This window comes from Sorex fumeus, unplaced genomic scaffold (assembly GCF_029834395.1).
Source record: "Sorex fumeus unplaced genomic scaffold, SorFum_2.1 ptg000036l, whole genome shotgun sequence".
Lineage (NCBI taxonomy): Eukaryota > Metazoa > Chordata > Mammalia > Eulipotyphla > Soricidae > Sorex > Sorex fumeus.
Genome location: NW_026606093.1, coordinates 5,421,482 through 5,445,303, shown reverse-complemented (window position 1 = coordinate 5,445,303; position 23,822 = coordinate 5,421,482). Strand labels below are relative to the sequence as shown.

Genomic DNA, 23,822 nt, shown 5'->3' with positions numbered 1-23,822 from the left:
TGCAGAGGCCAAGGCACTTGCCCGGCATGCAACCGGCCCAGGCTCTGTCCCTGGCGCCGCAGAGGGTCCTGCAAGCTCCACCAGGCGTCATTCCTGAGCTCAGAGCAGGAGGAAGCCCTGAGTACCTCTGGGAGCCCCACAAACAAAACAAGCACCAGACCCCTGAGCTATCTGTCGAGTAGCTGACCGAGCTTAAGCAGCCACACCAGCAGTGCGGGAACTTCTGGCGAGGTGGCCACGCGCAGTCCCTGCCCTCACGGGGCCCCGGGCTTAGCTAAACCTCAGTGCCAGGTGAGACGGAGCCGTGTCACAGGACTCCTCGGTACGAGTCTCCAGGGTGCAGCAAGTTCTGGCACACCTCATACGTTTCTAATTTTGTTTTCTACTTTTACATTTTAATTCTCTGTAGTTGGTTTTGGGGCGGGGGGCACATCTGGCAGTGTTCAGGGCTTAGTCCTGGCTCTGTGCTCAGGGTTCACTTCGAGTGGTGCTCCGGGGGCCATGTGTGTGCCGGGAATCAAGTTGAAGGCAGCCATGTGCACGGCAAAGTGGCTTAAACCCTGTATTATCCCTCTGGCCCCAGCACCTCGGACACCTCTTTTTAGTTTCTTTGTTTGGGGGGGGGGGCACAGTCAGTGTTGCTCAGGGCTTACTCCTGGCTTTGTACTCAGGGATCACTCCGGTGGTACTCAGGGATGGAACCCGGGTCGGCTGCAAACAAGGCAAGTGCCTGACCCACTATACCATCTCCCCAGCCCCTCACACACTCTCCAGTACCCCCTAACTTCTCAGATCGGAGGACAATCATTTTGAACTATGTGGACTTCTTTCAAAACCCTTCTTTCAAAGACCTCGTCTATGAAATTGGATTGACTTAATATCCTAGGTCTTTCAGAACTGCTCACACCTGGTGTACATTCCAAGAGCAGATTTCTCCAGAAGCGTTCTAGTGTTTTCTCTTTCCTCTCCTCCCCCCTTCTCTTCTTCCCTCACCCCCTCCATCCTACTTATTTTAATTTCCCCCAAACACCAGGCATACATAGGACAGCAAGAAAGAAGCCCCCGTGTTTCTTCTGAGGTCCTTTTCTATTCTTTGTAACTAGCTCAGATACAACGTGGGCGATTCTGGGGGGGCCCACAGTGTACAGTGAGTCCCCAGGCACACACACTGTACATGCGCACACAGACGAGAGAGAGCAGGGCACCCCGGGCTGGGCGGAGCCGAAACACTCCCTCTCGGACCTTGCCCGTGGACTTGACCCCCTTCCAGATGCAGAAGTAGCAGAGAATCCAGGCCAGCAGGAGGCATAGCACCAGCTCCCAGCGCAGGCTCCCCAGGTGCTGGATACCCGCAGAGATCTTCAGGACCCGCCTCCTGGGGAGAGAAGGTGAGCCCAGCTCCACTCGTGCCGACCTCCCCGGGTGGCCGGCATGGCTCAAGCAGCAGAGCCAGGCCTTGGGCTCCTGTCCAGAGACTGGTCAGCCCTCTTGCTCTCCCATCCCGGAGGCTCTCACTGGCTCTCCCGGAGGTGGGGGTGGTTTGAAGGAAGCAAACATAAGCCCTTCCCCAGAGACGAGGCTCGGGGAGGTCAAGGCGCAAACACCATGCAACTTCTAGAGGCTTCAAGACGAGGGAGCATTTTCTTTCTTTTTTTTTTTTTTCTTTTTGGGTCACACCCGGTGATGCACAGGGGTTACTCCTGGCTCTGCACTCAGGAATTACTCCTGGCGGTGCTCAGGGGACCACATGGGATGCTGGGAATCAAATCCGGGTCGGCCGCATGTAAGGCAAATGCCCTACCGGCTGTGCTATCACTCCAGCCCCCGAGGGAGCACTTTCTAAATGAGTCTCACTGTCTGGGGAGCAGCAAACGGGAGGCTCGGCCCAGCAGCTGGGGAGAGGGGGGACCGTTAGGCGTGTGGGTCTCCCCCAGGGGCTGGTGACTTGGAGAAGGAAGGCCAGACACAGGCTGAGATGAGTTGTGAAACGCTTATCTCGGAAACCAGTTCTATGGTAACCACAAATGCAGACACAACAGGAAAAGTACCCTCTTGGATGTCTAAGGCCCACCCCCTACCCCCACCAGAGAAGGAAACCAAATTCTCTCCTGCCTCTCCGTTGAGAAGCCAAACTGTGTCCATGCGGCCCCTGCGTCCTTCTTGCCAACACAGAGCCCAGGCCGGGGCCTCACTTACTCCCAGAACTCAATGACAGGCGAGGTGGCATTCTCTGACGTCACGTTCAAGGAGCCATTGGTCCTCTGGAACTCCACACAGTGTTCTGGCCACAGGCCCCATGACAGGGAGACAGAGGGAGATCGTTAGCCAACCCCAGCCTGCCCGAGAATGGGGTGAAACTAGGTTGAGAGACATCTGGAAGGAAGTTTGTGCTCCCAACACACCCCACAATGACCCCGGCAAGCTCCCTCCCCACCCCCACACCCCTAAGTAGGTTTGGAAACTGTTTGGATACAGGGCTCTGAATCAGAGATTAATCCTGCTGATGCTTGGAGGACCACCTGGGGTGTTGGAGCTTGAATCCAGATCAGCCACAAGCAAGGCAAGCACCCTACCCATTGTACTCTTGCTCTGACTCTGATGCACGTTCTTTTTTTCCTTTTGGCTTTTGGGCCACACCTGGCAATGCTTTTGGCTTTGGGGTTACTCCTGGCTCTGCACTCAATTATCACTCCTGATGGTGCTCAGGGGACCATAAGGAATGCCTGGGCTAGAACTCAAGTCAGCCACGTGTGAAGCAAGCACCTGACCCACTGTACTATGGTTCTGGCCTGGGATGCAGATTCTTACGAGGGCATGATCACATGCTCTTAGAAAGAGATTTAACTTGCTTTCTGCTTTAGAGTACAGAGCTTCCTTGGGCCAGAGAGATATAGTGGGTAGGGCAATTAATTGTCTTTTGTGTGGTTGACCCTGGTTGAAATCCCCAGCATCACAAATGGTTCCCAGAATACCACCAGGGGTCACTCCCGAGAACAGAGCCAGGAATAGCCCCACAAAACCATTGGGTGTGGCCCAACCTCCCTTCCCTCCCCACCAAAAAAAAAAAGAAACAAAAACAAAGGTACAGGTCTCTCTTGATATTACGTGGGGCTATGTCTGACAAAAGCATCCTAAACCCAAAACCCTGAAGTCTATTCTAGTGAATAAAGCTAAGTGTGCTTGCTAGGCCAGTCCCTGCTCAGCTCAACCATCCCTCCCAAAGCCTCCCCTATCATAAAGTTTTGACGAGCTCATGTGGACTGGACACTGGATTGAATGCAGAAAAGCCTATAGAACCTGCCAGAAGCTGCGTGTCCCCCTCCTCCCAGCATCAGGAGAGGCGCCGTACCGCGGACCATGAACCAAGAGCAGATCAAAACTCAAAAGTCAAAGTACTTTTCTAGAGGGAGGAGGAGGGTTCCCAAGCAGAGTTCAGGAGCCAGGGGCCACTGGCTATGAAATGCAGCCAACTGGGCAGGACGGTTCAAGCAAGGCTGGGGGCCACCAGGGCTACCCTCTTCGATGCTCATGGGGCTTTGTAGTAACAGGGATGGGACTCGTGCATACAAGGATGCACCCCTGGCCCCTGAACTAGCTTCCTCACCCTGCGGGACTTTTCTACTGCTTTTGCATCACTTTCACGCACCATGAAGTCAACAGACCATGCATCAGCCAGAGACACAGAAATAATACTAGGGAATCATTCTGTATAAAGCCACGACCCTTGCAGATTACTAAGATTACTGTCCTCCGGGGAAGTAATATAGCAGTGTCTAAGAGCACAGGAAGGAGAGAAGGAGAGAAGGAAGGAAGGAAGGAAGGAAGGAAGGAAGGAAGGAAGGAAGGAAGAGAGGGAGGGAGGGAGGGAGGGAGGGAGGAAGAAGAGAGGGAGGGAGGGAAGGAGGGAGGGAGGGAGGGAGGGATGGAGGGAGGGAGGGAAAAAGGGAAAGAGGGATAGAGGGAGGGAGGGAGGGAGGGAGGGAGGGGTCATGGAAGGGAAGAGGAAGAAGGTGAAAGGGAAAGAAGGAAAATGAGGGAGGAAGGAGGAAAGTAAGAAAATTCGTTGGGAAGGAGCGAAGGAAAAAATATACCATAAAGAAGATATTGCAGGCTTTAAAAGTTGCCATCCAAAAGGGGGGGGAGAGAGAGAGAGAGAGAGAGAGAGAGAGAGAGAGAGAGAGAGAGAGAGAGAGAGAGAGAGAGGTGTCTGCCATAGAGACAGACTGGGGGTGTGTTGGAAGGATATTGGTGGTGGGAAATGTACATTGCTGAAGAGATGGGTGTTGTAACATTGTATGACTGAAACCCAATCATGGACAACGTTGTAACTGTTTATCTCACCCGATTTTATTTATTTATTTAAAAAACCAACCTGTCGTTTTGAATGCTTCTGGCGGAGCCAGCCCTGAGCTAGATTCAGAGTTTCTCAGTATTGTGCCACCTTTTCTGTCTGTCCTCACGATCCCGCTGAGCCCGTATCTCACTGCTTTCGGCTTCCATCCGACTCATTTAGGTTCAGGAGTTCTACTTTTGTTGGTAGCTCCTCTTGCCTTCGAAACCCAGGAGAGGGGCTGGAGCAACAGCACAGCAGGCAGGGCGTTTGCTTTGCATGTGGCCAAGCCAGGTTCAATCCCAGGCACCCATACGGTTCCCTAAGTCCCACCAGGAGTGATCCCTGGGTGTAGAGCTAGGAGTAATCCCTGAGCATCACCAGGTGTGTGGCCAAAACAAAACAAAAAAGAAACCCAGGAGAAAATAAATCGCTGCCATCAAATATATTGATGCCATCTAAAACCGCTTATTCCCTGCTTAACTCCAGGTAGTTATAAGTGGAAAAGACCTAAAATAGCAGGGGGAAAATCACGAGAAGCAAATAATTGCGCAAATAACACATGTGAGACTAGCTGTGTCAACTGGAAATTAAAAACTAGCTAAAGTACCTCAAAAGAAGGCAGTTCTGCTTACATAATGCATGAATTCATAATCTAGGAATTGAATCCAAGTATTTCTTTAGGGAAGTACAGAGGCTCAGATGGGGGGGGGGTGTTTTTACTTTTCCATTGGATTTCGGCTCTTATCTTTGATATAGGAGCTACCTGGAAGAATTCAGGAGTGTCCCAGCTCGGGACCCGCAGTTTGGGGGGTTGGGATATGCCCACTCGGGGCTAATGGCGAGGTCACGGGCTCCTTAGAGAAGAACTTACCTGTATTCCAGTCGTGGCGGCAGCTCCCCCATGGAAGGTCGATGGTGAAGCTGCTGAGGAGGTAGAAGAGCGCCCAGGCCAGGACAATGATGTAGTATATGTTGAGGAGAATGACGATGACCTGGGAGGCATAGCCGATGCCTGCAGGGAGAAACTGCAGAGTGGGCTGGGCGCCATGCACGGCTTTCTGACCTGCTAAACTTCACACTTAAAAGTGGAGTAATGGGGCTGGAGTGATAGCACAGCGGTTAGGGCGTTTGCCTTGCATCCGGCCGACCTGGGTTCGATTTCCAGCATCCCATATGGTCCCCCGAGCACCACCAGGAGTGATTCCTGAGTGCAGAGCCAGGAGTAACCCCTGTGCATCGTCGGGTGTGACCCAACGAACAAAAAAAATGAAAAAAAAGTGAAGTCATGCCCAGAAATTTCACTTTTGGGTATCTACCCCCCAGGACAGGTAAAACACTCCTTCCAAAGGACGTCTGCAGATCACTATTCATTGCAGCACTCTGCCATCGATTAGATTTTGAATTAGCTTAGATGTCCAACAACAGATCAGTAGATCATGAAGATGTGGGGTATATACACACGGAATACCACGCAGCTGAGAGGAATGATGAAATCATGCAATTTGCTGCAACATGGATGGAATTGGAAGATATTGTGTTAAATGAAGTCAGCCCGAAGAAGAAGACAAGCACAGGCTGATATCACTGACACGAGATATTTAGAATCACTGGATGAGGAAATGCAATGGTTTAAGGGGGAGATGCCTAGACCACCCTTGGCCCAGAGTACAGGGAGGAGACGGAAAGAAATAGAGTGAAGAGGAAGGGGAGAAGAAAGAGGCAAGAAGCAGTGGAGGCAGGGGCCAAGGAGAGCCAGGTATATTGGTGTTGTTAAGGAATGACAGAGATGAATATCCAAACCCCAGAGTCAACAACACTAAAATTGCGAGACCCAAATTTTAATAAGCCAATTTAAGGGTGCCTATGAAGAGGGAAGACTGGGGCCGGGGATTAGGGTCTTAATACCCTCTCTTAATAGAGGGAATCTGGGAACACTGTGGAGGGAAGTTGACACTGGTGCTGGGATTGGTGATGGAACATTATATGTCAAAAAAAAAAACCCAGCTATGAATAACTGTGTTGCTTTAATACAATACAATGGTGCTTAATGTAATAATAATATTTTGGAAAAAATAAAATAAAATTTAAAAATAAAAGTGGATCACAGACTGCATCAGGGTCTTAAATCAAACAGTGCTGACATCAGCTCCTGCCTGTCCTTCCTCCCTATGCCTGGAGTTGCTACCCTGCCCCAGCAGGAGAGAGGGGCTTTCCCCCCAGTGCTTGGCTGCAACCCCAGCTTCCATGGCCTTTCATCTTTGCTAGGCTCCAAATGTCCTGTGATTCAAAGTTATTTTTAAGATGTGCAAGACCCATGCCAAGATTCCAACAGTTAATGATCCCTGGAGTTGGTCTGCTATGGGTCCGAACTATAAAACACATGGGAAGAGCCCCAAGAGACCATTCGCAGAAGACTATACTTCGGATGTGTTCATCCTCGCTCATAACTGTAGTGTAGGAAATGAAGCTAACGTGAGGTGCCATTCTGCATCGCCCAGTGTTCCAACTCGGTGACTTCCAAACTTGTCCATTATTAGAGTTCCCAGTGGATGCTTTTTATTTTATTTTATTTTGGTGGGTGATACACCCCGCTGTTCTCAGGGATCACTCCTGAAGGCTCCCAGGGGACCATAGAAGATGCTGCAAGTGAATCAGGTCAACTGCATGCCAACCTTATCCTCGATATTATCTCTCCAGCCCTATGATTCAGTGATCTTAACCCTGAGAATTTGTAGCAAAGAAATAATAACTCCCAAGTGGGGAAAGGTTCTCTATCTTAACAAATACATCACGACGAATCACGACCATCCTGTTATTCGTCGATTGCCTCGAGCAGGCCCCAGTAACGTCTCCTTCATCCTAGCCCTGAGATTTTTAAGAAAGTGCTATATTCAAGGCTCTTTAGGAGAATGAGACCCATCATTGTTACTGGTATTTGGCATATTGGGTACGCCACGGGGAGTTTGCCAGACTCTGCCATGTGGGCAGGTTACATTCGGTAGCCTGCCAGTTTGTCCAAAGTAGGAATGAGATAATAAGATGTCATAATAAGATGTTGCACAGCCACAAATGCGGACGCGCAGTTCCGGGAGCTGGTTTTTATAGTCTCTGAGTCTTGGCCACTGATGGGATTACACGGCGCCAGGGGACCAGTTGGTGGGTGTGACCCCCACCTACTGGAATTCGGAGGATCTGGGTGGAGGATACTCAGCCCCAATCCGAGATTGGAGATCTCAGCCCTAGGCGGGACCCGCTTGCCTTTGTTCCTCTGCTGGTACCTTCAGGTGTGCGGAGAGTGGTCTCAGCATGGTGGTGGCTGGTCCTGGAGGTCTTCGGCTGCCGGAGCCCTGGTCGGGGTGCTCCCGCTCAACCCGCTCAACCCGCTCCCCTCCAAGGGGCCCCGGCGAGGACAGTCAGGCACTGTCAATCATACCAAATACATATGGTAGCAGAATATGAAAGTTTTTTTATAAGTAATGGAAACTTTAAAAACTCCAAATAGAGAAGTGTTATGTAAATCATGGTGGATCTGCTTGACGTAAGTGAATGAGATTAGATTGTTGGTTTAAAAAAAGGAAAATAATAAGCTGGAGAGATAGTACAGTGGGTAAGGCCTTGTACACGGCCAATCTGGGTTCAATCCCCATCAACCTATGTGCTAGCCCAAACACTGCCAAGAGTCATTTCTGAGCATAGAGGCAGGAGTAAGCCCTGAGCATTGCCAGGTATGGCCCAAAAAACTTAAAAAAGAAAGGAAGGAAGGAAGGAAGGAAGGAAGGAAGGAAGGAAGATAGCACTAACTGTGTGTATTTCATTTTAGTGACAAGTAAACTCTATAAAGAGAGGGTAGCATGGGCCTGAGAGATAGGACAGCAGTGGGGTGCTTGCTTTACATGAGAATGACCCAGGTTCCATCCTTAGCACCCCATATGATCCCCTGAGCACCCCCAATGTAGAGTGATCCCTGAGTGCAGAATCAGGAGTAATCCCTAAGCAAAGCTGGATGTAGCCGAGAGAGAGAGAGAGAGAGAGAGAGAGAGAGAGAGAGAGAGAGAGAATAATATAATGGAATAAAACCCTCTAGCCTGGAAAACAGCTCCAGCACTCTTCAACGGGTGGAGAGTATGAGGGACTCTAATAGTGCTGTTCATGAAAAGGAGTAGACTGTTGATTCAGGATATATGTGGATGGATTCGTGTACTGTGTGAAAAAGGCCACCTCTGGAATGGAGTGATAGTCCAGTGGGCAGAGCACGTGACTTGCATACAGCCTTTCAATCCCTACCATCTCATGTGGTCCCTCAAGTCCCATCAGAGGGATCCCTGAGTGCAGAGCCAGGAGTAAGCCCTGAGCACCACTGGTTGTGGCCCCCAACAAAACAAAACAAACCACAAATGAACAAAGTCCTTCTCAATCCTGTGGTTGGATTTCCTTATCTAATATTCTCAAAAACAACAGTGCTCAAGAGCAGGGTAGGGACTTCCCAGAGGTTAGGGGTGGGGCAAGAGCAATGATAGAGGGCGTGAGGAAGGTCTTTGTGAAGACAAGACAGTCTTGATGCAGTGGTGGTCACACAAACCCACAAAGTGATGAGATTTGGGAGACACCCATAAATGCAAATGAGGGTGCGGATAACTGGTGAAATCTGAATAGACCTGTGGAGAGTACCGATGCTCTGTTTCAGGCTTTGGTCCTGTTCTGTGGTTGTGTGAAATGCCAACACTGGGGCCAACTAGGTCAACAGTAAACGCATTTGCAATTTTCTGTGACTATGCAATTATTTCCAAATAAAAAACAAGCGAAAATCCCATCAGGTATTTCATCAAGGGAGGAAGACTGAAATAAATCGTCCTGAATTGGCACAGAGAGATAGTTCAGAGAATTCAGTGGGCTGAAGCATGTGCTTTGCATGTAGGAAGCCTGGTGCCACCACCAGGAATGACCCTTGATCACCAAGCCAGGAGTGGCCTCTGAGCACTGCTGGGAATAGTCCCCAAACAAAACAAAAAGCAACACCCTAAATCTGAAATGACTGTTATGTCAAGATGGTGGAGGTAGCATTATCTTCTCCTCTTTTAAGATATTTTATTATTACCTGTTTTGAAAAATACAAAATGATTATTATACATTTTAAAACATATATAGGTGCGATAACTTTGTACTTTACCTGTTTAATCTCATCCATACCCTCTCCTTCATTTTTGCATGATCATCCCAACATTAGGCCCACGGTGAAGGGTTTAATCTTAAGACCCAGAGTCTTGATTCACTCAGCGCTTCTGTGAACTCCCTTCCCCCACCCGCAATCATTCCAAATAAGACCTGTGACCACGAGTGCCGAGAACCTGGCATCTGTCACAGTGCTACTCACCCTCAAAGATGGGGCAGATTTTCCTCCAGGCTGTGACGCCCCCCTGGCTGGTGTACTGACCCAGTGCTGTCTCCAGGAGGAAGACGGGAATGCCACAGGTGAAGAGGAAGATGAGGTAGGGGATGAAAAAAGCACCTGTGGGTGAGAAAGAGGCTGTCCGTTACCTGGCTTGTGTTCGTCTCCAGGTACCACCCAACTGTTAATCAGAATCCTGGGCTGGGGAGCTTAAGCACAGGGGACCCGGCTAGAAGTCAGAAGCCATGGCAGAGATGGGGTCATCAAGTTGCTTAGGACCTAACAAGTCCTTAACTTTTTGTCACTATCAAGTTTCCATCTCTCTCTACCACTGTTTGTCCTGCATCAACCAACAATCATGGCCTAGGCAACACATGACATGTGGCGGGAAGAAGGGATTTAGTTCACTGAATACTGAGTATTCAGAAGCATCATCCGTAGTTCACAATTCTTTTCAAGAAAGTGACTGTTCTTTCTTTCTTTCTACCTTTATTTTTGGGGTCACACCCAGTGGTGCTCAGGGTTTGCTTCTAGCTCTGCACTCAGGGATCACCCCAGACAGGATCCAAGGGACAATGTGGGGCCTGGGAGATCGATCTTAGGTCTGCCACAGCAAGGCAAGCACCCTGCCCACTCCAGCCTGGAAGTGATGGTTCTTAATTACAGACTTTCAGCCAAATAAGACACTTAATAATGGTCTCTGACACTGTTTCCATACTCATGGCTGAGACCAGTCTCAGCTGAAGCCAGTAATGTTGATATTTTCTCCCACAAAGACCTTTAGACCTTTATCTACTGGTAAAGTGGATGAGATACCTAGTTCACAAAACAGAGTATGAGAGAGAGAGAGAGAGAGAGAGAGAGAGAGAATTATACAGTAAGAAAAGTCCAGAAGTATGCAGAGGACTCCCTTCAAGCTTTTCAACTGAGTACTGGTCAGCATATACATGTAAGGAAAACTACCCCAGGTAAGGGAAATAATCGTTCCAAATGCTTAAGCAGTGATTCAGTTCACACAGGCCGGGAAGAGGACCCTCCCCCCCCCCCCCCCCCCCCCCCCCCGCCAGACTAGATCATTGCAGGACTCCCTGGACACAGGTAGAGAAGGCATTCCTCAGCACCGAAGGATGATTAATCCTGCTTGAATTTGACTCCATTTCTGCCTAATGAATCTTCAAAGCAAAATCCCCAGAGGCTGGAGAGATAATACAGTGGATAGGGCACTTGCCTTGCATTCTGCCAACCCAGGTTCAATTGCCATCACCTCGCACGGTTCCCCGAGCCCCACCAGGAGTAACCCCTGAGTGCAGAGCCATGACCCCTGATCATGGCAAAATGCCCCTCACCCCAACCCCTCACCAAAATTTTTTAAAAAATCCAAATCCCAAGATTAAACTACTTCCCTGACTATGGCGGGGGGTGGAGATCAGTATTATTTACAAAAAATACATATATCCAGGCTGGAGCGATAGCACAGCAGTAGGGCGTTTGCCTTGCACGCAGCCAACTTGGCTGACCTGAGTTCGATTCCTCCCCACCTCTTGGAGAGCCTGGCAAGCTACCAAGAGTATCTCACCCGCATGGCAAAGCTTGGCAAGCTCCCCGTGATGTATTCGATATGCAAAACACAACGGAGACAGTGCTGGGCCCGCTCAAGCAAATCGATCAACAATGGGAGGACAGTGCTACAGTGCTACATATATCCAGCAGCCAAAAAGGTAAAAATCACCATGCTTGATATCCTATCAGTAATGGTATGTAAACCACAGTGCAAAAGAGGAAAGAAGAAAACACTGCTGCCATTGAGGCAGACTGGGGGTTGGGGTGGGGAGTTTGGGGGGGGAGCGAAAGGAAAGTTGGGGACAGTGGGGGAAGGGAGGGCGAGTCTGGCACATTGTACACCTGAAGCCCATCTATGGATAACTTGGTAACATTGCCATTTATGGAGACTTGAAAAAGTCACAGTGCTTCCCAAGAATGGTAGAGATAAGGACCAGGAGGTTTGCTCCATGGCTGGGAAGCTGGCCTCACACTGGAGGGAAAGGCAGCTCAGATAGAGACGGGAGCACCAAGTAAAGTGTGGTTGGAGGACTCGCTTGGGATAGGAGATGTGGGCTGAAAGTAGACTATAGTCCGAACACAATGGCCACTCAATATCTCTATTGCAAACCACAACACCCAAAAGGAGAGGGAGAACAGAAGGGAATGCCCTGCCACAGAGGCGGGCTGGGGGGTGGGGTGGGGAATGGGGTGGGGAGTTGGGAGGGATACCAGAACCATTGGTGGTGGAGAATGGGCACGGGTGGAGGGATGGACACTCGAGCATTGCATGACTGAAACACAAGCATGAAAGTTTGTAAGTCTGTAACTGTACCTCACAGTGATTCACTAATAAAAAAAATCTAAATAAATAAATAAAATAAATGAAATAAAAAATTCACAGTGCTTGGCATCAAAAGTCGTAGGAGGGGCCAGAGAGCTGGACGAACCGAGAGTATGCTTTGCGTGTGCGGGCCCTATTCTCTCCCTGGCACCCCAAGCAACACAGAGTGACCAGGAATGATCCCCCAAGCATCCCCTGAGCACTATAGGGTACAGCTCTCCACTGGGGGGGTCGGGGTGGGGCAGCGGGTGGGATTATAATAGGAAAGAAAAAAAGGAAAATATTACTCAGAATGATTACTCAGAATGATCAGCCAAATCATAATTATGACCCCATAACTTACACATTTAAAATAAGCATGTGAGGACCTTAAGGTAGTTGTATGTATCTAAAAGGTTAGGGACATGAACATATTTGAATAATACCGAAATGAAACCTTTAGAAATGAAAAACGCTGGAGGGGAGGTCACACTTGTGGTACTGGAACATTAAATGCTTGAAACAACTGTGTCTAATGAATGTAAGTCACAGTGTTTCTAATAAAAATGAATTAAAAAAAAAGAAATGAAAACTTGACAGTAGGAGATGTAGGAGATGAAAGACACTGGATGGAATTGAAGACAGAGCTCAATGGCAAAACACTTGCCTTACAAATGTGAAGCTTTGAATTCAGTCTCCAGTACTGCAAAAGGAAAAAGAAATCTAAATGAAAAGACACTAAACCTATTAAGGCAGATTAGATATTGTGAAAGAAAAAAATGATGAGACTTGAGGAAGTATAAATTATCCAAAATAAAACAGGAGGAGAAAAAATAATTTTTTAAAGAAACTGGTATCTTTGAGTTACATGGCAGTCTTAAGGAGCCTAATATAATTTTAACTAAAATCTCTAAAGAAAAGAGGAGCGAAAGGAAAAAAAATTCAGCTGAAAAATCTTCAAATTTGATTCATGGTAAAAAGGTAAAGGTAAAGGCCCTCCCGTTGATCGTCGATTTGCTCGAGCGGGCCCAGTAACGTCTCCATTGGAGACTTTGTTGTTACTGTGTCTGGCATATCGAATACTCTCGGTAGCTTGCCGGGCTCTCCGAGAGGGGCGGAGGAATCGAACTCGGGTCGGCCATGTTGGCCGCTTGTAAGGCGAACGCCCTACTGCTGTGCTATCACTCCTCAGTGAGCCACCTAAATTACAAAACATCGAGAATAACTGGGATATGATATGTACTTAGAGAACCCTAAAACATCTACCAAGAAACTCTGAGAAACAATAGACTTGTATAGTAAAGTTGCAGGCTATAAAATCAATACCCAAAAGTCCGTGGCTTTCCTACACGCAAATAGTGAAAGAGAAGAAAGTGACATGAAGAAAACAATCCCGTTCACAATTGCGCTCCAGAAAATCAAGTACCTAGGAATCAGCTTAACTAAGGAAGTAAAGGACCTGTACAAAGAAAACTACAAAACGCTACTTCAGGAAATAAAAGAGGACATGAGGAAATGGAAAGATATCCCCTGCTCATGGGTCGGGAGACTTAACATTGTCAAAATGGCAATACTTCCCAAAGCATTGTACAAATTCAATGCAATCCCTGTAAGGATACCCATGACATTCTTCAAAGAAATGGAGCAAACACTCCTGAAATTCATATGAAACAATAAGCCCCCACGAATAGCTAAAACAATTCTTGGGAAAAAGAAAATGGGAGGAATCAATCTCCCTAACTTCAAACTCTACTACAAAGCAGTAATAATTGAAACAGCATGGTACTGAAACAAAGGCAGAGTTGCAGACCAATGGAACAGGGTTGAATACACTGACATCTTCCCTCAATCATATGATCATCTAATCTTTGATAAAGGTGCAAGAAATGTGGAAAGCCTCTTTAACAAATTGTGCTGGCAAAACTGGACGGCTACATGCAAAAAAATGGGCTCAGAGCTCTGCCTAACACCATGTACAAAAATAAGATCAAAATGGATTAAAGGGAGCAACATTGGACCAGAAACCATAAGGTATATTGAAGACAAAGTCGGCAAAACTCTCCATGACATTGAAGCTAATGGTATCTTCAAAGATGTCACGCTGCTGGCCAAGCAAGTGAAAACAGAGATAGATAAATGGGACTATCTTAAACTAAGAAGCTTCTGCACCTCAAAAGAAACAGTGACCAAAATACAAAGACAGTCTACAGAATGGGAAAGGATATTCGCCGAAAACACATCTGACAAGGGGTTGATATCAAGGATATATAAAGTACTGGTTGAACGCCACAAGAAGAAAACATCCAACCTCATAAAAAAAAAAGGGCAATGAAATGAACAGAAACTTTCTCAAAGAAGAAATCCGAATGGCAAAAAGGCACATGAGAAAATGCTCTATATCATTAATCATCAGGGAGATGCAGATCAAAACCATAATGAGATACCATTTCACACCTCAGAGACTGGCCCACATTCAAAAGAACAAAAGCAACCAATGCTGGCATGGATGTGGCGAGAAAGGGACACTCCTTCACTGTTGGTGGGAATGCCGACTGGTTCAGCCCTTTTGGAAAACAGTATGGACGATTCTCCAAAAATTATAAATTGAGTTCCTATTTGACCCAGCAATACCACTCCTGGGAATATATCCCAGAGAGGCAAAAATGTATAGTTGAAGTGACATCTGCACTTGTTTGTTCATTGCAGCACTCTTTACAATAGCTAGAATCTGGAAAAAACCTGAGTGCCCAAGAACAGATGACTGGTTAAAGAAACTTTGGTACATCTACACAATGGAGTACTACGTAGCTGTTAGAAAAGATGAAGTCATGAAATTTACATACAAGTGGTACTACATGGAAAGTATCATGTTAAGCGAAATGAGTCAGAAAGAGCAGGATAGACACAGAAAGATTGCATTCATCTCGGGAACATAAAGTAATGAAATGGAAATGGGAGACTAACACCCAAGAGTGGCCGAGACTAGTACCAGGAATTTTGCTCCATGACTTGGAGGCCAGGCACACGTGCTAGGGGAAAAGGGAGCTCAGATAGAGAAGGGAGCACCAAATAAAGGGTGTTGGGACGATCCTCCCAGGATGGGAAAAGCATGCTGAAAGTAGACTATAGACCAAACATGATTGCCACTCAATGCCAGTCTTGCAAACCACAGAACCCAAAAGGAGAGAGAGAAAACTAAAGGGAATGCCCTGCCACAGAGGCAGGGTGGGATGGGGGGATGGGGGTGGGAAGGATACTGGGACCCGTGGTGGTGGAAAATGGGCACTGGTGGAGGGATGGGTACTTGATCATTGTACAACTGAAACCCAAGCACAAAAATTTGTAAGTCTAAAAAAAGAAATAAAAATAAAATAAAAAATAAAATTTGTATTGAAATTGCACAAGAACTAAAATCTTTTCAAAAGAAGAGCTTAGCTCTATCTGATTTATCACTTGATCACTTGATCACTTGACATCCTGTTACTCATCCATTTGCTTGAGCAGGCACCAGTAATGTCTTCATTTGTCCCTGTTGAGTACTAGTGTTGCCCAATGGCATCTGCCCATTCTAGGAACACGAAAGCCTCAAACCGAATGTTCAGGGTCTTGAAAAGAAGTCTAACCATCTCATAGGTTGGTGGCCATGCAATCTTTTGATGTCCCATGGAATCCAGTTGATAATGGCTCTAGTCCAGCTGACGTCTCCAAATCTCATTACGTGTCCAGCCCATCTGATTTCTGACACCTTGGCAAACAAGACAGCATCCCTGATTCTTGATTGTCGATGGAGATTGGAACTCTGGATTCTTTCTCTCACTTTAGTGAAGCGTGATTGATACTCCAAGCATAGCTCTTTCAATTCCTCTTTGGGAGACCCAAATAGCATTCTCATTCTGTTTTTGTAGGGCCCAGTTCTCTGAGGCGTATGTTAATGCAGGAAGAACAGTGGAATCAAAGAGACGTGCCTGGAGCCAGAGGTGCTTCATCTATTTCTTCAACACTCTTCGACACTCTTGAAGGCGTTCCAAGCTACTCTCTTCCTCCTGCGCAACTCAGGTGCCAGATCATTCATCATGTTGACTTCTCGATCTAGGTACACATAACTGTTGCATTCACAGATGTTCATTTCGTTGATAGCGAATGGAATGTCAGGAACAAGACTGTTTCTCATAAACATTGTCTTCGTGAGATTCAGCTGTAGTCCGACCTTTCCACACTCACGGTCGAAATCGGCCAGCATTTGTGCCACTTGGCTCATGTTCGGTGTCATCAGCAAAGCAGAGGTGCTGTCGTTGACAACTGTCTTCACTCCCCTTCCTTCCCATTCCAGTCATCATATGACATTCTTGAGGGTGGCACTGAAGAGTTTTGGTGAAATGGTATTGCCCTGCCGAACCCCTCTCTTGACATGGATGATCACTTCCTTGTAGAATGGTGAGATTCTGGTAGTGAATCTGTAATACAGCTCATGGAAGATCCTGATGTATTGAGTCTGAATGCCCTCTTTGGCTAGGGCTTCAATGACCACTTCAGTCTCAACAGAATCAAAGGCCTCCTTTAAATCAATGAATATTAGACAGAGCGGCATCTTAACTCCCAAGAAACCTCAATGAGCTTGGTTGTCATGTGGATGTGGTCAATTGTGTTGAATCCTTTTTGGAACCTGACTTGCTCATATGGTTGTCCTTCATCTAGTGTTCTACCAATCCTATTCAGGATGACTCGAGGGAACAGCTTGTAGACGACAGACAACAGGCAGATCGGTCGATAGTTGCCAATGTTGTGGACGTCTCCCTTCTTGTATAGTAGTACAGTCCTGCTGGTTTTCCATTGGAACGGAACCTTACATTCAGACAGGTAGTATGTGAAGAGCAGAGCCAGCGTATTGATGAGTACTGATGGCAGGTTCTTCAGGTGTTCGGATCTGACCTTGTCTGGGCCAGGTGCTGTTCGCTTCTTTACCGACAAAATGGCATGTTGGATTTCGGAAGGGAGAACGTTGGGAACGACATATCCATCCTGCGGAATTTGGTATGTGGGCACATGGATGTGGCTATCAAAGAGATCCGAGTAGAAGTCATGGATAATCTCCATTGCTGTTCTGGAAGATGTGATAGATCCACCAGGACGTTGGAGGGCAGTCATCTTGGTCTTGTAGTTGGTGAAGGACAGGCGGGCATTATGAATGCTTTTCCTGACTTCTGCCACATCTGCCAGCACTGCTGCTCTTCTCTCTTTGAGGTCTTCCTTTATCGCATCTCTGCACTGCTTTGTGAGCTTGGACATTTGCTTGCGGTTGCCTGAGACTTGCACCAAGCCACATTGGCAAATGAGCTCAAGAGTTTTCGAAGACAGGCGTCTTTCTGTGGCTATCTCTTCCTCGGCATTTCTTGCACGATCATGGAGGTGCCGAACCAGTCTATCATATTCTTCGTCAATGTTGTCAACGATGGAATCTTCCCATGTTGCCGCAATAGTGCCAAAGAGCTCCCAGTTGGTGTTTGTTCTGGGAGTTCTCTTTTTAAACTTTGCATCCCTTTCTCCCCGCTCTGTGAAGTAGAATTTTGCACGAAGGAGATGGTGATCCTGTTTGGAATTTTGGGACAACAGCGACATCGGTCAGGCAAAACCGTCAATTGAATATGATGTGGTCAATTTCATTGTGGAATGGTCCACCGGGAGACTCCCATGTCCAGCGTTTAGATTTGGCCTTCTGGAACTATGAGTTACCATGGATGGTCTTAGTCGACATGATGAACTCAGATTTATTTATTTACCTGATTTATACTTTGTTATAATTACATAGTAATTAAAACAACATGGTATTGGTATCAAAATAAACAACAGGTCAATAGAAAAAAATAAACTCTAGAAATAGGCCCATGTATAGGAATAACTGTTATTTGACAGAGGGAAAAAGCAGTTCATTGGCAAAATAGTGGTCTTTTTAAACCACTCTTCTTGAACAAGTGTATTTCCACACATATTAAAATAAGAACTTCAATATTGATAACAATTAAGCAAACTGGGTTATATAAACCTTGATGCATAATCAAGAGCTTTCAGAACACATTTGGGATCTTGGTTTAAGCTAAGATTTCACTTATGTGAATAAAATATCTAATTTATAAAAGAATAAAATATCTAATTTATAAAAGAATATTTGATAAACGGGGCTTCATTAAAGTGAAAGAGCTGATATTCAAAAAAACCACAAGAAAAATAAAATTATATTTTCTTATGAGAAAAAAATACTTAAAAAATTTTTACCTGTTAAAATATTTATGTCCAGAATATGTAAATGTTTCATAATTTAACCATAAGAAAACAATTCTTTTCTCAATTTCAAAAGATTTAAACAGACTTATGACCCCTCAAAAGATAATGAGGGGGCTGGAGCGATAGCACAGTGGGTAGGGCATTTGCCTTGTATGTGGCCGACCCGGGTTCAATTCCCAGCATCCCATATGGTCCCCTGAGCACTGCCAGGAGTAATTCCTGAGTGCATGAGCCAGGAGTAACTCCTGTGCATCTCCAGGTGTGACCCAGAAAGCAAAAAAAAAAAAAAAAAAAAAGATAATGAGTAACAAATAAACACATGAAAAAAATGCCCAACATTATTGCTTATTGGAGAAGTAGAAATTTAAATAAAACTGAGATCAAGAAAAATAAAGACAATCAAATAGAAAGCAAGAAGAATACTGTCCTTATTTGAGACTACATATTATATGTTAAAAAACCCCAAGATTCTAAAAAAAAAAACCTATTAGAAATAACAAAGAAACTCAGTGCAGTTGTAAGATAGACAATCAATATACAAGAAAACCAATACATAGGGTTTTTTAAAAATATATACACTAGAGGTATCAGAAAAGGGATTAAGAAAACAATTATAGAAATTTTATAAAAATTGCATCAAACAGAATTAATTGCAAGGAGGAAAAAACGTCTGTCTCTGAGAATTTATATACATTAAAGAAAGGAAATGAGGATCAAAGTATATAAAGAAACTTTGTGATTATGGACTTGATGAATTTCAGTTGTTAAAATGTTCATGCTATACAATTTGCAGATTCAATGCAATTTTTATTGAAATTTCAAGGAATTTTTCACATAAATAAACAATCCTACAATTTCCCACAATTATAAAAGAGTCCAAACACCTAAACAAATATTGAAAAATGAAAACAAAGCTAAAGGCACTACTATTCCTGGATTCAAACTAGGTTGCAAAGCTGGAGAGATAGTAAAGGACTTAAGGCATTTGCCTTGCCTTGTAGCTGACCCTGGTCCAAGCACTTGCACCACATAGAGTCTCCCACTCTTGGCCAGAGATGCAAGGAAAAGCTCCTGAGCACTTCTCGGTGTGAGCCTCTCTACCTCCAAAAACTATATTGCAAAGCTATAGTGATCAAGGGGCTGGAGTGATAGCACAGCGGTAGGGCGTTTGCCTTGCACGCAGCCAACATGGCCGACCCGAGTTCGATTCCCCCGCCCCTCTCGGAGAGCCCGGCAAGCTACCGAGAGTATCTCGCCCAGCAGAGCCTGGCAAGCCACCCGTGATGTATTCGATATGCCAAACACAGTAACAACAAAGTCTCCAATGGGGACATTACTGGGTCTGCTCGAGCAAATCGATGAACAATGGGAGGACAGTGACAGTGAGAGTAACAGTGATCAAAGAGATATAGTGTGAAATAAATACAGAGTCAATGGAATACAATAGCACAGCGGTAGGGCATTTGCCTTGCATGCAGCCAACACGGCCTACCCGAGTTTGATTCCTCTGCCCCTCTCGGAGAGCCCGGCAAGCTACCGAGAGTATCTCACCCGCACGGCAGAGCCTGGCAAGCTACCCGTGATGTATTCGATACGCCAAACACAGTAACAAGTCTCACAATGTTACTGGGTCTGCTCAAGCAAATCGATAAACAACAGAAGGACAGTGACAGTGACAGGAATAGAATAAAGAGTCAAAAAATTATAACAAAGAAACTAAGAATATACCATGGGAAAGGTCAGTTTCTACAGTAAATGATCTTGAAGAAACTCAACAGGCACAAGCAAAACATTGAAACTGTACTGCTATCCTACCTAAACCATATGCAAAATTTGACTCCAAGTGAATTAAAGATTTAAATGTAAGACATAAAAACACAAAACTCATGAAAGAAAACATAGCTGGCAAGTTCTTTGACATCATCATTTAAAAGAATATATTTTTAAATAACACTAAAAGCAAAGACACCAAAAGCAAAAATAAACTAGTGTTGGTACATTGAACTAAAAAACTTTTACACAACAACAATGAAAAAACCAACAAAGTTAAATCAGTCTCCTGAATGGGATAAAATATTTACCAAAGGTATATCTGATAAGAAGTTAGTATCCTGTTAGTACAGCCGGGAGGGCATTTGCCTTGCATGTGGCCGACCTGAGTTCAATCTCCAGCATCTTATAGGGTCCCCCAAGCATTGCCAGGAATAATTTCTGAGTGCAGAGCCAGGAGTAACCCCAGACTATTGCTGTGTGTGACACAAAAAGAAAAAAAACGTTAAAAAAATAGAGATACCATACAAACTAACAATTCCACTTCTGTTTATCTAGTCAAAGAAAACAAAAGCACAAATTCAAAAAATATATATATAAGCATCCTCATGTTTGTTGCAGTACCATTTACCTGCCATAACCTAAGAATCTATTGATGGTTGCATGAATAGAGCTCATTGTGATGTGTGTGTGTGTGTGTGTGTGTGTGTGGTGAAATGGAACTCAATCAGAAGAGGAAGTTTTGAATTTGTGACAATATGGATGGAGTTATAGAATCAGAGAATAGAGAGGAGTATGCCAGAAGCAGGAGAGAGGAATGGTGAAATGGGTGAGTCAAAAGGCGCAAATGTCCTTTACCAGTATAAGCCGAGTCCTTGGAGGATGTGATGTACAATAAGGCACCTACAATCAGTCAGAGAGCATAGCATGTAGGGCGCTTGCCATGCACACGGATGGCCCAGGTTGAACCCCCGCACCATAATTGACCCTCAGCCCCAATAGGAGTGAGTCCTGTGTGCGGGCTGACTCTCCAATCCTGTGTTCTCCTCCACATATATCTCACTTGCTTGTCTCTGTGTTCCTTTGCTATCTGTATTCTCTGTTAAACACACTTTCCTTCTTTCTCTCTCACATCTTTCTAAGTAAATTTCAGTCGAAACTACCTTGCTTAACTATTAAAAAAAAAAAAAGAAACCTGAGCACATCTAGGTGTTGCCAAAAAAACCTATATTATATATATACATATATATTTATAGACTGCATAGGTATATTATATATATCTGGACTCAGGAGTAAACTCCATCAGGCTGAGTGTTCTAGCCCCAGTGTCATGTGTATTTGAAAGCTCCTAAGAGAAGACTTCATTTTATTTTATGTTTTTTACTAAAAGAGTAGACTTTAAAATTTCTCATCAGAAGCAAAGAAATTGTAACTGTATGTAGTGATGGTTGTTAACTTGATTTTTTTGTGGTGAATATTTCAATCTATATACAAATATCAGGGCCAGAGTGACAGTATAGCAGGGAAGGAACTTTCCTTGCATGTTGTTAACCTGGGTTCAATCCCCAGCATCCCCTGTGGTCTCTGGAACACTGCCAGGAGTGATTTCTAAGTGCAAAGCCTGGAATAAGCCCTGAGCATTGCCAGGTATGGCCCAACCCTCCACCCCAAAATAATAAAAATCTATATAAATATCCCACATTGTACACCTGACATAATCTATGTTGATTGTATCTCCATTTTAAAAATGTTAAAGAGACACACCAATTAGAAAAGTTAAAATTCAAAAGACTAACCAAGTATTGGAGACGATGTGGAAAATGTGACACTCTCCCACATGGCTGGCAGGAATGTCAAATGGTACAACCATTTTTGAAAGAGTTTGGCAGTTACTTAAAAAGTTAAAGTTCAACTACCATGAAATCCAGTCATTCCCTCCTAGATATTTGCCCAAGAGAAATGAAGCCCATGTTTATACAAATACTTGTACACAAATGTTCTTTGCAGTTTTATCTGTAAAGGAAAACCCTGAAGTCAATCCAAAAGCCCATCAACAAGAGAATAAACAAATCATGGCATATTCTTATCATCAAATCCTACTCGGGAGCAGGTAAGTAGAATAACAAGAAATGAGCTGACGCATGAGAAATACGCATGCGTCTCCAAATAATTGTTCAGAAGGAAAGCAGCAAGATAAAGAGAAGTAGCTATGGCATGATTTTACTTATATCAAAGTCTAGGAAATGCAAACTAAGACATAAAGGTCTGTGAAACGAACAACCCCAAGTGTTGACGGATAGCTGCCTGGATAAAGAAGCTGTGATGTATGTCAAAGGAAAAATTATTCGTCCACTAGAAAGAAGGATCACCGTGGGCTAGATATGCTTGAAACCTTACTATAAATAGCTTGTAAATCATGGGGCCTTAACAACAAGCAAATGTTTTAAAGAAGGTAGTTCCATATTCTGCAGCAATGTTCCCAGTATCCCTCCTGCCCACGCCACTCCAACCCTCTCCCTGAATCTATGGCAGACAATTTCCTTCTGATTCTCTCTCTACTTTCGGGCATTATGGTTTGCAATACAGATACTGAGAGACCATTACGTTTGGTCCTTTATTTTCAGCATACATCTCCCAACCTGAGCGATCCCTCCAACCATTATTGACTTAGTGGTTCCCTTCTCTATCCCAGCTGCCTTCTCCCCTGCTCATGAGGCAGGCTTTCAGTGGTGGAGCAATCTTCCTGGCCCTTGTCGCTACTGTCCTTGGGTGTTAGTGTCATATTATATTATTTTATATTCCACAGATGAGTGTAGTCATTCTATATCTGTCCCTCTCTTTCCTTTTTTTCCCCCTTTTTGGTCTCAACTGCAGTTCATTCCAATCTCATCTTCGTTCTCCTCTCTATCCCTCTCTTTCTGACTCTAAAGTGAGTAACTTCTTTTCATTGTTGTTTTTGGTTTGGGGACCACACCCGTGGTGTTCAGGGCTTACTCCTGGCTCTGCATGCAGAAATCACACCTGGCGGAGCTCAGGGGACCATATGGGATGCCAAAGAGCACTGAGTGCAAGGCGAGCATCTCCCTGCTATACTAGATCAGTCCAGCTCCTACAATGAGTAACAGTCTGGGACTCGAGGGACAGTGCTGGACTTGTGCAGGATGCTGAAAGAGTAGATCTGAAATGTCATCATTACACAGAAAAAGTTGATGTGAGGGATGAAAGTGATAAAGAGCATGTTGTACAAGTCATCTTATAATGTTTGTGTGCATCAAATTACCACGTGTGGCTTACCCAACAAAACAAACAAACACTGTCCTCCCGTTGTTCATCGATTTGCTCGAGCAGGCCCAGTAACGTGTCCATTGTGAGACTTATTGCTACTGTGTTTGGCATATTGAATACGTCACGGGTAGCTTGCCAGGTAGCTTGCCGGGTTCTCCGAGAGGGGTGGAGGAATCGATCTCGGCTCGGCCGGGCTGGCTGCATGCAAGACAAACGCCCTACCACTGTGCTATCGCTCCAGCCCCAAAGAGATTATACGGTCACGATCCTCCCGTTGTTCATCGATTTGCTCGAGCAGGCCCAGTAACGTGTCCATTGTGACACTTGTTACTGTGTTTGGCATATTGAATACGTCACGGGTAGTTTGCCAGGTAGCTTGCCGGGTTCTCCGAGAGGGGTGGGGCAAT

The 23,822-nt window shown here is 45.4% G+C and overlaps 1 protein-coding gene across 1 annotated transcript in view; it reads right to left on the bottom strand.

Moving 5' to 3' along the window:
• The window catches only part of SLC6A13 (solute carrier family 6 member 13), a 48,207-nt gene that overhangs the window by 15,533 nt on the left and 8,852 nt on the right, over positions 1-23,822 (bottom strand). Inside the window, exons 2-5 of the mRNA XM_056117839.1 lie at positions 9,705-9,839; positions 5,205-5,345; positions 2,197-2,281; positions 1,243-1,375 (exon numbers count right to left, since the gene is read on the bottom strand). Of these exons, the coding sequence (XP_055973814.1) occupies positions 1,243-1,375; positions 2,197-2,281; positions 5,205-5,345; positions 9,705-9,839 (494 nt within the window). The remainder of the gene's footprint in view (positions 1-1,242; positions 1,376-2,196; positions 2,282-5,204; positions 5,346-9,704; positions 9,840-23,822) is intronic.